Source organism: Protopterus annectens, chromosome 2.part2, assembly GCF_019279795.1.
Source record: "Protopterus annectens isolate FY-2018-M chromosome 2.part2, PAN1.0, whole genome shotgun sequence".
Taxonomy (NCBI): domain Eukaryota; kingdom Metazoa; phylum Chordata; order Ceratodontiformes; family Protopteridae; genus Protopterus; species Protopterus annectens.
In genome coordinates this window covers 601,117,606-601,132,830 of record NC_056730.1, presented here as the reverse complement: position 1 = coordinate 601,132,830, position 15,225 = coordinate 601,117,606, and the positions used below count along the sequence as shown (strand labels likewise).

The 15,225-nt window shown below is 38.1% G+C and overlaps 1 protein-coding gene across 1 annotated transcript in view; it reads left to right on the top strand.

Annotated features, from left to right (window-relative positions):
- The window catches only part of LOC122795974 (dedicator of cytokinesis protein 2-like), a 2,887,083-nt gene that overhangs the window by 2,865,051 nt on the left and 6,807 nt on the right, over positions 1–15,225 (top strand). The window contains exon 27 of the mRNA XM_044064456.1: positions 4,394–4,493. Coding sequence (XP_043920391.1) covers positions 4,394–4,493 — 100 coding nt within the window. The remainder of the gene's footprint in view (positions 1–4,393; positions 4,494–15,225) is intronic.

Sequence of the window (15,225 nt, the reverse complement as noted above, 5' to 3'; positions counted from 1 at the left end):
TCACTCATACCTCTTCTGCTTATCTACTCCTACTGGTAGCTAATAGGATACTAGCTTATGTGTTGTATTCCTATCCTATGTGGCTACTGCCTAAATTATACACTTTATGTAAATTTTGTCCCTGACTATGTATAATTATTAGTACATCACTGTATCTGTGAAGTGAGAAGTATATGTATTTAGATGGGGCAACAAGTACTAAAAAATATGTAACAGCCGGTCAAATTAAAATGCTAAAGTATGATACTGTAGCAATCATAACTGCAGCTAGTCAGGATAATCTGGTTGAGCCTGTGACTGGGACCATCTACCTCGTATACTATATTTAGCAACAGGTTGACCCATGTGAGATTTTTAAATGGATCATACACTGTTAGCCTTTCATTTTTTAAATGGTGAGATCCAGAAATTTTACCTTTTCGAAGTTGCAGTGGTTAGTAAAATGCAGGAAGTCTGTGGACCTCCTGCTACCACTGAATGATATGGCGGGGTCAACAAGGCCTTTGTGTGGCTGAGGAATGCCAAAAACAGGGTTATCCTCAAGTGAGTAACTGAGGAAATTAATTAAATCACCATCAAGTCGATTACCTGAGTTCAGAGCAGCAGTTCTTGTGTTCACAAGTCTGTAGCCTTGGATGATATGTTCAGTGTCCACCTGTTGGTAAAAGTTCTGATTTCCCAATGTTGGCTCAGTTTTCTAGTTATAGAAATCAATATATGTGATGAAGATTCCCTCACATTTGTCTGCCTTCATCACTCACTACCTTTTATTGGTGCTAAGGCTTTTTAGTGCTGCTAGTTCATTCTTGGACAAGTTATAAAACATCAAAAGACTTCCAAAAATCCACAAGGTAAACCAAGGCAGATGTGATAAAAACCAGTTTAATGAACATCTGCCTTGGTTTACCTTGTGGATTTTTGGAAGTCTTTTGGATTTTATTGTTTTATTTTCACTGGTACTTTGCTCCACTGTGGCATTTTTTGTGTTTTTTCTAAGTTATAAAACTTTCTCTTGTGGGGTTTGATAAGAATTCTGTTAATGTCCTTCTCACATTTCTCCTTGTATTCCCATATAGTTTGGCCAAGAGGTGGGCAAAATGTACTTAGTTTTTTTCCATTTAAACTCATGGTTTATGATTTTATTCCCCATTTCTTAGTCCTCATCCTGTTTGACAGATCCAAATTTCATTCTCATTTCATGTAAAAAGATTTTCAAGTATAGCTTCCTGCAAAACAGCTTAAGGTCAACAATGGTGTTAACCAAGTTTTTCCTGCTATGGGGTATAAATGTCAGCCCATTTTCCCAGACTTTTGTTTCATTTTCAGTCAGTAGAATCTTTGAATTGTTACATATTTTGATTTTCTGTGGGTTATTGGGGGCTGGATCGAGTTCCCTGATGTATCTGTAAAGGGAATAGTGCTGTACTTGTTTTCCTGTAGGATTTCACCATCCCTTTATGTTGTCAGTGTGTTGGTTGTGTGAAACGGGCCTGTGATTATATCCTTTCTTCTCACTTTTGGGGAGTTTTGTCTGGAGGGGCTGCTCTGGAAAGCAAAGGAAAATCCTGCACAGTGTGGCATGCTGTTAGGTCACTTTTGTCCTGGGAGTTAACATTTCCGTAAAAAGTAGTACCAGTAGCTTGGCTGTCAATCCCAATGGCATCAGTGCTATATGTTGTTTGGTCATTACAGCATTTAGATATTCCAAAGGGGCCAGGATTTCTGAATCAAGCAGGTTTGTCATAAAGATCTGTTTCTGTCTTTTTTCATTGTCCTTTTTCTTGTAATTTTCTTAAGTTTTTTTTTTTTTTTGTCTTAATGTAAATTTCGAAACTGGAGACTCTCTCTTTAATTTGTTTAAATTAATCCAAAGGAAAACCCTCCTGATGTGAGTGTCAATTTATTCTTGCTGTCTCTTATTGTTTTCAAGCAGGAATTCACTATGTTTAAGACTAACTTTTTTCAGGGTGTTATTCCATTTATTGTTAAGACCAGGACCAACAATATTCCAAACTGGCTTTTTGTGTAGCCTCAGTCTCCTGGATACAAATCTGTTATCTAGGATTGTATTTAAGTAGATTTCCTTCCACTGCAGTGTTTTAATTTTTACTTTTCTAATACTTGTTTGGCTTTCCTGAGGTCCAAGTGATTGCTTCTATTAACCTCCATGTGTCAAGGATTATAACTGAGGTAGTTTCCAGTGAATTTTTGGTGCTTTTATTACTTTGAAGATATTGTCTCTAAGTCCTTGGTCTGAACTGTGTCCCACTGGGACTTCATATGCATCTGTTGTCATGATTCTTAAGGTCAATTTATCTTATTCCTCATGTGCTGGGCTTGTTCCAGTAGAAGCACTGGTTTGTCAAACATTGCTCAGATGATTTTGTAGATAGCTGCAGCCAGTTGTTCTGCAAGCAAACATGGGAAACTGACCTGTCTCTAAATAAATAAGATATTTAACCTCCAGAGAGTGTTTGTATTGTGGCTTTTTGTACGTGATAATGTATGCAGTCTAACAGTGGTCATTGACTTAAAATATCATATAGTCTGTCACTGTACCTACCTTGTGCTTCTGATACTCACCTGGTACACCTGAACCTGTCTTCAGTAATAATGTAGGCAGTGCAAGAGGTCATAGCAAGATTTACTTCTGGAGAGTCAAGTTTGGTACAGAAGTTAAAGCCCAAGGAAACGGTCTATATCTAATTCCCTTAACATATCAGCCACTGTCTACCTATGAATTTGTTATCTATATTCATATCCCTCTCTCTGTCTCTCTCTCTATATATAGTATCTATATCTATATCTATATTTATCTATCTACGCCTATCTATTTGTACATATTACTCATTTGTCACCTAAGCATCTATATCTATATCCATATCTATCTATACTTGTATTTATTGGGTGTATATTAGAACATTGAAGTTTCAAAATTTCGAATGTTCTAATATCGAACCCTATTCAGCAAAAGCTGAAAACATCAAACATACAGAACAGCAACTTTTTTCCTAGGGAAAAAATTTGCTGCTCCAAAACACATACACACAACTCAAGCACACCAAACAAAAAGCAATCCACACACATACACCTAAAATCTTACACCTAACCCTACACTAAACTATACACACACCACTAACTATCCACTTACCTTAACTCAAACTCTAACTCTAAGGTCTGTCACTATCGCAGACTCACCTCACCTGCGCCCTAACTCTAACTCACCTACCCCACCCTAACCCTCACATCCACACAATCGCACACTTACCTGACCCACGCCCTAACCCTAACTCACCTAACCCGCCCTAACCCTCACGTCCACACTATCGCACACATACCTAACCCACGCCCTAACCCTGACTCACCTAACCCGCCCTAACCCTCATGGTCACACAATCGCACATATACATAACCTGCACCCTAACCCTAGCTACCCTAACCCGCACTCAATCGCACACTTACCTGAACCCAACCCGTAACTTTCTACCACAGCGCTGAAAATACCAAAGCAACAGAAACGGACAACCAAATTATTTTCCTAGGAAAAAATTTGGTTTTCTGTTGCTTCGATATTTTCAGCTTTTGCTGAATAGGGTTCGATATTAGAACATTCAAAGTTTTGAAACATCAATGTTCTAATATAGACCCCTATTTATCTATCTACCTATACATATCCATTATTATCTAATTATGCATTTATATATCTATCTATCTATCTAGCTATACATATCAGTCATTATCTACCTATGCATTTACATCTATAAACATATATATCAATATCTAAGTCTATCTGCATCTACGTACCTATACATATTACTCATTATCTACCTATGCATCTATATCTATATCCATATCCATATCTATATCTATATCTATATCTATATCCATATTTATCTGTATCTATCTTACTAAATTAACTGGACATGCCATTTGGAAGTAAGCCTTAGCCATAATTCTCAGTTCACTGGGGAATTGTTTGTATAAATCAGCATTATGGTATTTCAGCTTCCTTTTTAAATCCATGTTATTCCAAACTGTGTCCAAATAATTGGTACTGTTCTTATTGCTGCATGCAAATTTTAAAAAATAGGTAGAAGTGTTTAATTGTTAGATAAAATCTTCTATAAATTCAGTTAGACCTATTCATAAAACAAGGATATTGTTAGGTTTGATAGCTATTGATCGATAGGTATTGATAGGTAACTACAGATAGGCATATAGAGTTAATAAAATGGGATTACAATTTCATATAGTAAAAACTAGTAACATTTTACCCTTTCTTGATATTAAAGAGAAAGACAAAAAGAATTCTCATAACATTCAATGACATTTTTCACAGTTAGTGACTTTCTTCACAATGGTTATATAACTCATTTTATCTTTTTCTTCTTAGGCAGAAGACATGAAGCACATTGGACTGATCCTGGAAAAACTTCTTCGTACTATCAATCAAAGAGTAATTATTCTTGGAAGAGAGCACGATTTCAGTGTAAGTAATTCTGTTTGTCATTTTGATTATAACATTGTCAGATGTGCTTATTGTAATCTCTGTTGTTTTTTTATTTTCTGTGCTATGCTGGCTGAGGATTCGTTGGCAGTTGAATTACCTTTGCTGTTATCAGTTGTTTTTTTTTTTCAATGTTTTGTTTGGGTCAACTGGGATTGCGAATAAAGAGAAAAGGAAAGATACATATTTTTGAATTTTCTTTTCTTCAAGTGCTTGTGATCTTGGAAGTGGTGTAGCTACATATTTTGGTTTAAAGGGCAAATCCCTCACGTTAAGGGGACTGATAGACTCAGACTGCCGAGCAAAGCCCCTTTCTTTAGTATTGCGTCAAATATTTTTGATGTGAATGTATAATCCGGTTTTGTGATGAGCATACTGTTTTGTAACGTTTTCGATGTGCTTAAACTTGAGCTTGGTTAATCAGTATAGACCCATTTGAAATACGCGTTTTCCTTTCTGAATTGCAAGCATTTGTATTTTTCTTCTTGTTCTGGAATGTCAGTGTACTTAGTTGTATGCATTCATTTGATATCATGAAGTAAATGTAATAACATGTAATAATTAAATTATTATATAATTAAAATCTTTTTTTTAAAGAGTCTGAAAAATCCACTGATTATTGCATTAGATCTATTGATAATTTGAATTATGATATGTTATACAAGTACACCAAAGGGATATAACTGTCAGATTTTGTCTGATTTGTGTTTTCTTTATATAGAGCATATGTTCAAATAAACGTTATATGGTAGTGATGATTGTTCACTGTCTGTAGATATTTCAGTGTAGAAGAACATGGTGGTTAAACACATTCTCAGAGAACTTTATAGGAGTGCTAAACTGCTGTGTTCTTAAAGAAAGAAATTTATTAAAACTCAGATCCCACACACTTAGATCCACAATAGTGAAGAGTCAGCTCTGTAATATCTGCTAATATTTTATTTAACTAAATATACTGTAACACTATCCAGCATGACAAAATTCAGATCTATAGACAAATCTGTCTTCTTACATAAGAATGATATATGTTTAGAACTCACAAGGATATTCTTTTTCTGACTGTTTAACCATGGAGATATGCATGCACAATGATTTCCAATGCTTACTTTTTCACCTGTTTTCTAATGTTTAATTATTAGCCTTCTAGAACCATTGCACTGGTACTAATCAATATTAATTTTCAAAAAGATAAATGTGGAGCTGCATTTCAGTTCAGAAATTAAATGGTATTGCAAACATGACCCCTGTACATTTCCCTTTACATCTCTGTACATTTCCATTTATTTATCATTTTTATAACATCTTGCTCATTGCCACTGTCTTTCTAACCAATATGAATTTTCTTGTTTATTTCAACTTTACCATCTTCTATAGTTTTTAGTTTTAGAGCTGATGAAGATCCAACTCTTAATATGCATATAAAATTGTATATAAATATATATAAAATCATTTAAAAAGCACACGGTACTACTATGGGAAAATTATCACTCCAAACTACATAACAAGTACATGTTCAGCAAAAGACGAAGAATAGAAAAATTGAAACAAAAGGCAAAAAAGCTAGATAAACAAAGACACAAGATACAGTAAATGGTCTATTTATTGAAAAATTCTACTGTAGTTCTAATGAAGTTCCATTTAATTTTGGAAGGAAAGTGCTCATCTGGTTGATAAACTGTTTTCCAAGCTTAAGAGTGTAATTTTATATGTTCAGACATACATGTGATATTTATGAAAGTACCTTTTCACCTCACACTGTAACTAAAATAATGTTTCAGAAATGCTTGAAAGTTTAAAATATGTCCCACAATGCACACCTTAAGTGCACCTCAAAAATATATGCCAACAAAACTATTGATGTAAATAATTAAAGGTAGGATAAAGTAATATGCATTTACCTTGTACTTTGCATTATACAACCTAATGTATAATATAACATTTTTATTTCTACTTTTTTAGTGTATAATACTATAAATTGCTATATTTACTATTTTCGATGGTTTGTATAATAGCTTGGGTTATGGCTAGAAAGGGTCACAATGCCAGTTCATTTATCTCATTAAGACATAGAAATCAATCATTCTGTCAATTAGTAAGTGCACATCAAAAACATCAAGTCAACTATTTTAGTTACAATTACTTTAGCACAGGTACTTTTGAAGGCTGTGAACTTTTTTTCACTTCTTTGAAGTAGTTCATTGGAAAAGAAAAACATTTGTGATGTTTAAGCTTTGAAGAGATGAAGTTAATCCAATACTTGTCAGCCTGGGCAGACATAATTGACAGGTCACGCTGCTTTGCCAGGGATGGTCTTCACCTGTCACTTCTAGGATTTCCAGATACTGGCTAAAGCATTATTCACCTCTGTAGTGGCTTTTGTAGGTATTGCCAAACAGACAAACTATTACTGCTCAATGCTAGGAGGCTCAACAAGAAAATATACTTCCTAGAAACTCTCCTCACTCTGCAGAATGCTAACATTTTTGCAGTTACTGCAACATGGTTCAAAGCCATGGAAAGCACTGCAGAAGCACATGGTTATAACACCTTTCATACAGTCCAACTACCCTGTGAACATGAAAAAGCAGAAGGTGAAGGTGCATTTATCTGCATAAAGGATAAGCCCACCTCAAGGCTGGTCAAACAATATGACGCACTTGAAGTATTCCATGTCCAGCTAACCATGGGAGAAATCCATTACCATATTCTTGCTAGCTACAAGTCCCACAACATAAAGCAAGAAACCCATATGTCATACCTGAAATTACTAGAATCACTAACCACCCAGCCAGATACCATACTCATGGGTGATTTTAACTATCCCTCCATTAATTGTAAGGCCCAAAGATTTCTTGACTGTGTAAGTTCAAATACCCTAGAGCACCTGGCCTGCACTCCCACTAAGAGAACAAATATCCTAGATCTCATACTCACAAATATGGGAGAGCATGGCACCGCACCCCCACCCCCATGTATAATGTCCTGACTGATAAGATCAGATCACAAAGTGGTCTCCCTTGAAATAAAGGTAAAACTAGTCCCTTCACCTAACCCCCAAAACTTTAAGAACTTCTCTAAGGTAAAATACTGCTTATTAAGGGATGGCACAACTAGTTTCCAAGCTCCCTCAAATCCAGAAGACACAGAAAATTATACAGTGGTGTACACAAAAGCTCTATATGACCCTATAAACAACTGCATAGAAATGGCAGTACCAGACCGGAATAAACCTAGGTCAAACCGCAAAAACAAGCCACCTTGGTGGACACCCAGTATTAAGTTATGCAACAAAAAATAAAGAAAATCCTGTTGACAAGTAAGAGAGAATGTGAACAACAAAGCAAAAGGTCCCTTATTAGTCTGAACAAGTGATTCAAGGAACTAGTCAAGTCTCTGAAAGCAGACTTTTAGGGAAAAATAGCCTCCAAAACTAAGGATAACCATAAGGCGTTTCTCTGTTATGTCAGCAATCTTAAGGTCATTACCAACAGAATATGGAATTAGTTGTAGATGGCATCACCTATACTCAGCCAGATGATATAAAAAATATGCTGGCTGACTAATTCAGCTCAAATAACCCCCAGTTCTTCCTCATACCCTCCACTACTCCACTGCCAATTATCACCAAAAAACAGGTTGCCACTGTACTCTCTAAAGCAAAAACATGGCTTCAGTAGGGCCTGAGAATATACCAGGATGCCTCTTAAACAGCTTAAATTGGGACTTATGAGCCCCATTAGGTTGTCTATTTAACCACAGCCTCTAAACTGTCTTTGTCTCGATAGAATGGAGGACAACAACAGTCAACCCTCTGCATAAAGGTGGACCATCTATTGACCTGGGAAATTATAGACCCATAAGTTTGACTAGTCTTATATATATAAGGTCATATAAAGAATAACCATGGAAATGATAAGTAATGATGTAGGAAATCTCAAATACTGGACCCAACTAATTTGGCTTTGTCAAGGGCAGATCATGCCTACTGACTCTGGGGAATTTTCTTGAGAAAGTCACTAAGGCCATGGATGAACATAAAACTGTACATACTGCCTATCTCAACCTGGCCAAGGCATTTCACACACTTTCCCACTCAGGTATTATGAAAAAACTCACAAAACTAGGCATAAATCCTTACATCACCAGATAGTCAATTGGCTTACAGACAGGACACGTGGGTAAAGTAGATGAATCCCGATCCAGCAAGAAGCCAGTTATTAATGCTGAGCCACAGGGTCCAGTGCTGGGGCAACTCCTGTTTGGAATATACTTCTCTGAAGTCAAGGCTAATGTAGAAGGCCTCTGGTAACAAAGTTTGCCAACGACTGAAAGCTGGGGGCAATCAATGAACCTTCCAATGATGTATATATTTTTCAGGATGACCATAGACGCAAATGTAATGTTAATAAAACATTTTATCCCTTCTAATATTAAACGGATAAAGTATACCATATTAAGGAAGTATGTAAACAGGTATAAGGAAGTTATAACTGTATAGCATCAGGCATGACTAGCAAAAAAGCCACTTGGGATTACACACCTGCTTTTAACCTGGAGGATATACAGGGTATTCTGGAGCTCACTATTTTAAATTATGATTGCATAAGATTATAAGAGTCCAAGGTACGGTATTTGTATTTATATTTGTTTTCATATTTATATTTTCATATTTATATTTACATTTCAGTATTTTTTTACTTTCACAATTAATGACTTGTGAATTACTCTGTTTGCCCCTTTAAGGGAAGGGTTTTTAAAGGAACAACAAGGTAGCAATGTAGATTATGATGAAGCTCATGTTCCATTGAATGAAAGTACTAAATCAGTTATTTTGGACCTACTACTCAATAAAGACTGCTTTTTTCTTCAATCATCAGTATTTGGAGGCTGTTTATATATTTTTTTACCTTGCTTAACCGTTTTTGATGAATCACCAAGAGGTGGTAGGTGTCACCACAATACTTTGTTATTCTGGTTACAGCATTAGTCTGGGTTACAGTATTAGTCTGTGTTACAGTGTCGTTCTTGACGTTTCCTTGTCCAGTTGTGTTTATCCTTCAGGAGGATCTAGATGAGAGAAATGATCAGTTCCAGAACCATAGCCTAAAACTAAATGTGAAAAAATTAATGATCATACCCTTTGGGAAGTCAAACACCCCTGCAGATTGCAACATCAGTAGCACACCCCTAAGAGTAGACTCAGAGGTGAGAGATTTAGGTACACAGATAGATAGTAGCCTGTAGTTTGACATGTGTCCATAGCCGGCCTTAGGCATAGGCCAACTAGGTGGCTGCGCAGGGTGCCGCTCTAGCAGAGGCACTTTTCCAGTATTTATTTGATGTAGGTAGCCAAGGATGGGGGCACCAGGTGGTGTGGTGGTGGGGTGCTGTGGAGCCCTTTTGCCTAGGGCAACAGTTGACCTAAGGCCACTCCTTCATGTGTCCACAGTGATGAGGATGCCCTTCTATACGGTATAACTTATAAGTAAAAGTATGGCATCAAGATACAAGGAAATTATGCTCCCACTGTACTCAGCCCTCATTAGACCAATAATTCAGTGCAATGCACCATTTGACATGTAATTGACTAAGCACTTACAGTAGTTGGAGTGACCTCAGAGTTTCCCCACAAAGAGAATACAGGGTGTAAACAACAAGGCGCCTACAAATCCTGCCCTGTTTGAACTGCTACACCTCCACAGATCAAATAGCATGAGGTTCACCCAATCTAGGGATCTAAACTTAGTCAGCAACTCAATCAAAACATGCTGGAGAGACAAACATGTGTCTAAAAGATTACCTCTTCTTTGAAACAGGCTTCCTATTTAGGTTAAACAGAGCCCTTCCCTAGACCTCTTTAAAAGCAGTTTGGATCAATGGATATCAATGGATGGAGAATCACAAACTCATACCTGGCCTATATCCCTTATGAAAAGGGGTAGTCTGTAAGATACTCAAGGAACTGGCACAAACCCATGCCATCCTCTTACCTGTAGGGGCCATATATCGGGTAAAATCAGTTTATATTGGCTAGGCTTGTAACAGCTTTTAAACCTTTAAGACCTATGAACCTATGAGCCTATGAGTTTATAATAGAATGCAAGTAATATTTTCTTGCTAGTAAAGTCCTCTAGAATGGGCATATATGTCTTAGATATGTTCATTTGCAAGATGGACTCATTTTTTTTTGCAAATGTCAGTATATTTGTTGAAGTAAATTCTTTAAGGGAGCTTCTAATTTTTATCATTCTAGAAAAAAGAAAAAAACATATTCTGAACAATTTTGCCAAAAATATACTATTATTTTATAAATGCCGTGGTTTTGTTTCCCAGTTTGGAACATCTATGTTCATAGGGTTCTTTCTGAACTTACAGCCAAAGGAAATTGCTGAGATGCTTAGCCATGGCACCCAGTACTGTGGGTATTAGCACTATTTCCTTGTAGAAAATGACAGATTTTGCCTCATATATTTGGTCTATTCCTTGTTATATTTGCAGTTATGTGGAAAATTGCTGAGGATTGCATGTACTAAATAATGTGAGACATCTCAGTTTCAGACTTCATATAAGTCAGAAAATGCATGCTGTTGCAACACCTCTTATTCAACCAACTTTCTAAGTATATCAAAGTAATATTTAAAATCTATTTCTGACTTTCTGCCTTTTTTCAGCATTATTTTTTGGCTTTGTCCCTGAATTTTGAGCTACGAAGTTGAGAACCTCAGATTCATAAAGGTTTGCATAGCTTATTGCACAATAATGCATACACTGATTACACATCTTATAGGTTCATAAGTTCATATCTGGTTACTAGGCGATTGATCCAAAGGTATTTATAAGCCTAGCCATGTGTACCCAATATATTACTAGATAAACTCAATATAAAGGATCTTGCCTAGACTTGAGATCTTAGTTAATGACTGCCCATCTCTAGGAGTTTCATAGATAAAATCCCCGCCAGGAATTTATGGTTTCCCATCCAGTCATCCAGGCTATGCTTAAACAGGATCATAGAGGGGCTCTGTTTGATGTGACTTGGTAGCTTATTCCAAAGGAGCAGCAACCTCTGAGAGACACATCTGACTCTCCTGCAGGTATTATTTATGTCACAGGCCAGGTTAAGGTTTCTGGAGCGGGTGACCCTTGTCCCATTTGACGTGCAGATGTGCAGCATTTCCATTATGTGTGGATCCAAGTTCGCTCTGTAGGTCAGGCACAAGTCTCCCCTAAGTAGTCTGTACACTACTGAGTACAGGGACAGAGACTTCAGTCTGTCAATGTACGATGTGCTGGAGACCCTGAATTTTACTGGTTACAAATCTCTGAGGTCTCTCAAGTTGCTGCAGGTGCCTGGTAAGGTACATACCAAAGAAAGCATTGTACTCAATTATTAGCCTAATGAGGGTCGAGTACAGGGGAGTTATGATCTCTTTTGCTCTTGAGGCAATGACTTTGCTAATGAGGTGTGCAACTGCCTTGCGTACAACAGCAGACACATGGTGATCAAAGTTTAGGCTACAGTCAACTTGCGTTCCCAAGTCTCTTACTACTGAGTTGTCACTTAGGGTATTATTATTTACATGATAGTCTGCAGTGATATTGTTTTTACAGAGGGGATGATAATGCATTTTGTAGCACTGAGTTTGAGTCCATGGCTTTGGATCATAGGATCATAGGAATTACTAGGCTACTGGGTCTTATAAGCCTAGCCAAAATTTTATCCCCATATTCCCAAGGTGAACACCTGTTGCACCTGTCAAGCAGGGACACATGTAGAATATTAGAGGTAAATTTTCTGTTTCCCATGCAATCATCCAGGTTAAGCTTAAATAAGGACAGAGAGGTACTCTGTATAACATGAAGAGAAAGGTTATTCCACTAATGGGGGAGCCTCTGGGAAACAAATCTGCCCCGCCAGCAAGTTCTGTTAATGTCACAGGCCAGGTTTAGGTCCCGAGTGTGCATTACATGTGTGGTGCTTGATTTGTGGATATGGTTGGTGATGGCTTTATATGTCAGACAGAGGTCACCTCTGAGTAGTCTATATGAGACAGATTAAAGTGACAGGGACTTTAACCTATATGCATGGGACAGGTGTTTGAGACCCTGGATTATCCTAGTCAGGAATCTCTGTCATCTCTCCAGCTGCTGCATGTGTTTAGTGAGGCACATACCGAAGGGAGAGTTGTCCTCGATTATTGGCCTGATAAGGGAAGAGTACAGGGAGGTTATGACCTCTTTTTTCCTGGATGTAATGCCCTTACTTATGAGATGGGCCATATAGTATGCTTTACGTACTACTGAGGCTACATGATGGTCAAATGTTAGGTTGCTATCAACATTGGTGCTCAGGTTCCTCACTACTGATTGCGTGATTAGGACATTGTTATTGATGTGGTACTTTATGGGAACATCATTCTCTCCTAAGGGGATAATGATGCACTTTTTGGAATTGAGTTTGAAGCTATGCTTTTGGCACCAATCATTTGTTTGTGTGAGACCCTCTTAGAAAATGTCCACATCATTTGGGGAGGTAATGGCAGCCTCTAGTTAGCAGTCATCTGCAAATTTGGTCAGCCACAGACCTTTTGATTTTACTTGCACATTGGAGAAGTATATTCCAAAAAGCAGAGGCTCCAAGACTGATCCCTGATGTACACTGCTAGTTACGGGACAACTACTTGAGGTAAAATCCCCTATTTTGATGGTGTGGGGTCTGTCAGTGAGCCAGCTGGCTACGCATCTAATGGCAATGGGTTGATGTCTGCCTGGGTGAGTTTATCTATGATGCCCCAATGGGGATGGTGTCAAAAGCCTTAGCCAAGTCAAGGTAGGTAGTATGCACCTCTTTTCCCTTGTCCAGGGCCTTGGTGACTGTCTCATAGAAGTCCACCAATTTTAACAGGTGTGATCTCCCTTTGACAAACCCATAGTGAGTAGGATCAAGTGCTTGGAGACTGCCAATGTCCTTGTTAATAATGGTCACCGATCATTTGTTGCATGGCGTACAGATCAGGCTAGTTAGGCTAATGGGCCTATAGTTACCTACGCTGGTGGTTGCGTCACCTTTGTGCAATGAATGACAGTGTCTGTCCTCTACTCAGCTGATACATATGCAGTGCTCAAGCTAAGATTGAATAGGGTACCCAGTGGTGATTGCAAGTTCATGCTTCAGACTATGTAAGATGCAGCCTGAGATGTTTTTAGGCCCCATGGAAGCTGTATTGTTTTGCCTTTGAGAGGGCATTTATGGTGTATGTATTAAGTCAACAAAACGGCATTACAGCGAATGCCATTTTGCCGACACATATAGACTGAAATCCCAAAATAGCGAAGGCTCAGGTCAGTGATTTTTTCCCAGAGAAAATAATTGCTTGGCCTGAGCCATGACATTGCCCTTTACCCCACTGTAGTGCAATCTCAGAGTTGGTATATTTAGTTAGGGGGGTGTGGGAGGCACAATTGGGAAAGCCAATTTGGACTCATAATTAGCATTAGAGGATCTGATTAGGGCCCTTATTTGCTTGTTGAGGTTAAGGAGGGTTTGCTTCCACTTTGGTACCTGCTCTTTCCTACTCCTGGATAGCATTTTTTTCTTTTATTATAAAGTCTATTTATGGCAGAAGTCCAAGAGACTGGTTTGCTCTTCCTTGAGGAGGATGTTTTGGTCCTGTCTGGTATAGCCAAGTCCATGCAGCAATATAAATGCTTGCATAGAACCCTGGTGTAAATTTTTGCATAAGTGTCTGGTCCCTCAAAGGAAGAGAGAGAGGAAGAGAGAGCTATAAAGCTGTTTATACCTGCACATAGGTGGATGTAGTCAGCTTTGGGGAAGCATTTTTATCTGATCATAGCTTGGAGGGGATTATGGGTGATGGTGACTTCGAAAGTGACTGCTTGGTGGTCAGATCTCACCAGGGAAGATGACACTGTAGGGTTGCTACAGTGCTCACCCATGTTTGTCATTACCAGGTACAAGATATTTTCACCCCTTGTGAGGGTGTTGACCATCTTGTCCAGGGCATTAAAGATGATGAAGTTGAGAAATCTTTGCGCAAGTGCATTTTGCCTTGAGCAATTTTTCCAGTCTATGGTTGGGTAATTGAAGTCAGAATCAAGCTGAGAGGTTGAACCTTGATAGATTTGAGTAGATCCAGATAGGCATAATGGTTATTGTGATTCATGGATGGGAACCTGTAGCTGGCTATGACATGGATAGGTGTTTTGTCTACAGTTAGCTGCACCTGAAATGTCTCTTGTGCATCATACTGATTGACCAGTTTGGATGTATGTTTATCTTTAATGTATATAGACACTCCTCCTGCTTTAGTTTTATTGCCCCCAGTTTGGGGTCTGAATGTGTGGAAGGATGAGTATCCTGGTATGTCTGGGTTGCTCTCAACAGCTTTGAAACATGTCTCTGTGACTGCACAAATGTCAGTATCTTCCAAGGCTAGAAATGCTTCTAGTGAATGCAGTTTCATGACAGGTTTCCTAGCATTCAGCAGCATGAAATTTAATTTACATTTTGATGTATTGTTTCTGTTGGAAATTTTGTTCTCATGACATTGCCTAAAAAAAGGCACTATGGAAAAGCAAAAGTCTTTGCCAGGACACAGAAGCCCAGTGGGGACAGATGAAGGCCATATCTGGCAAAGCATCAAGGCCTATTGATCATGCCATCCCAGGCTGTCAGGTACTGGATCCCCTTGGAATGA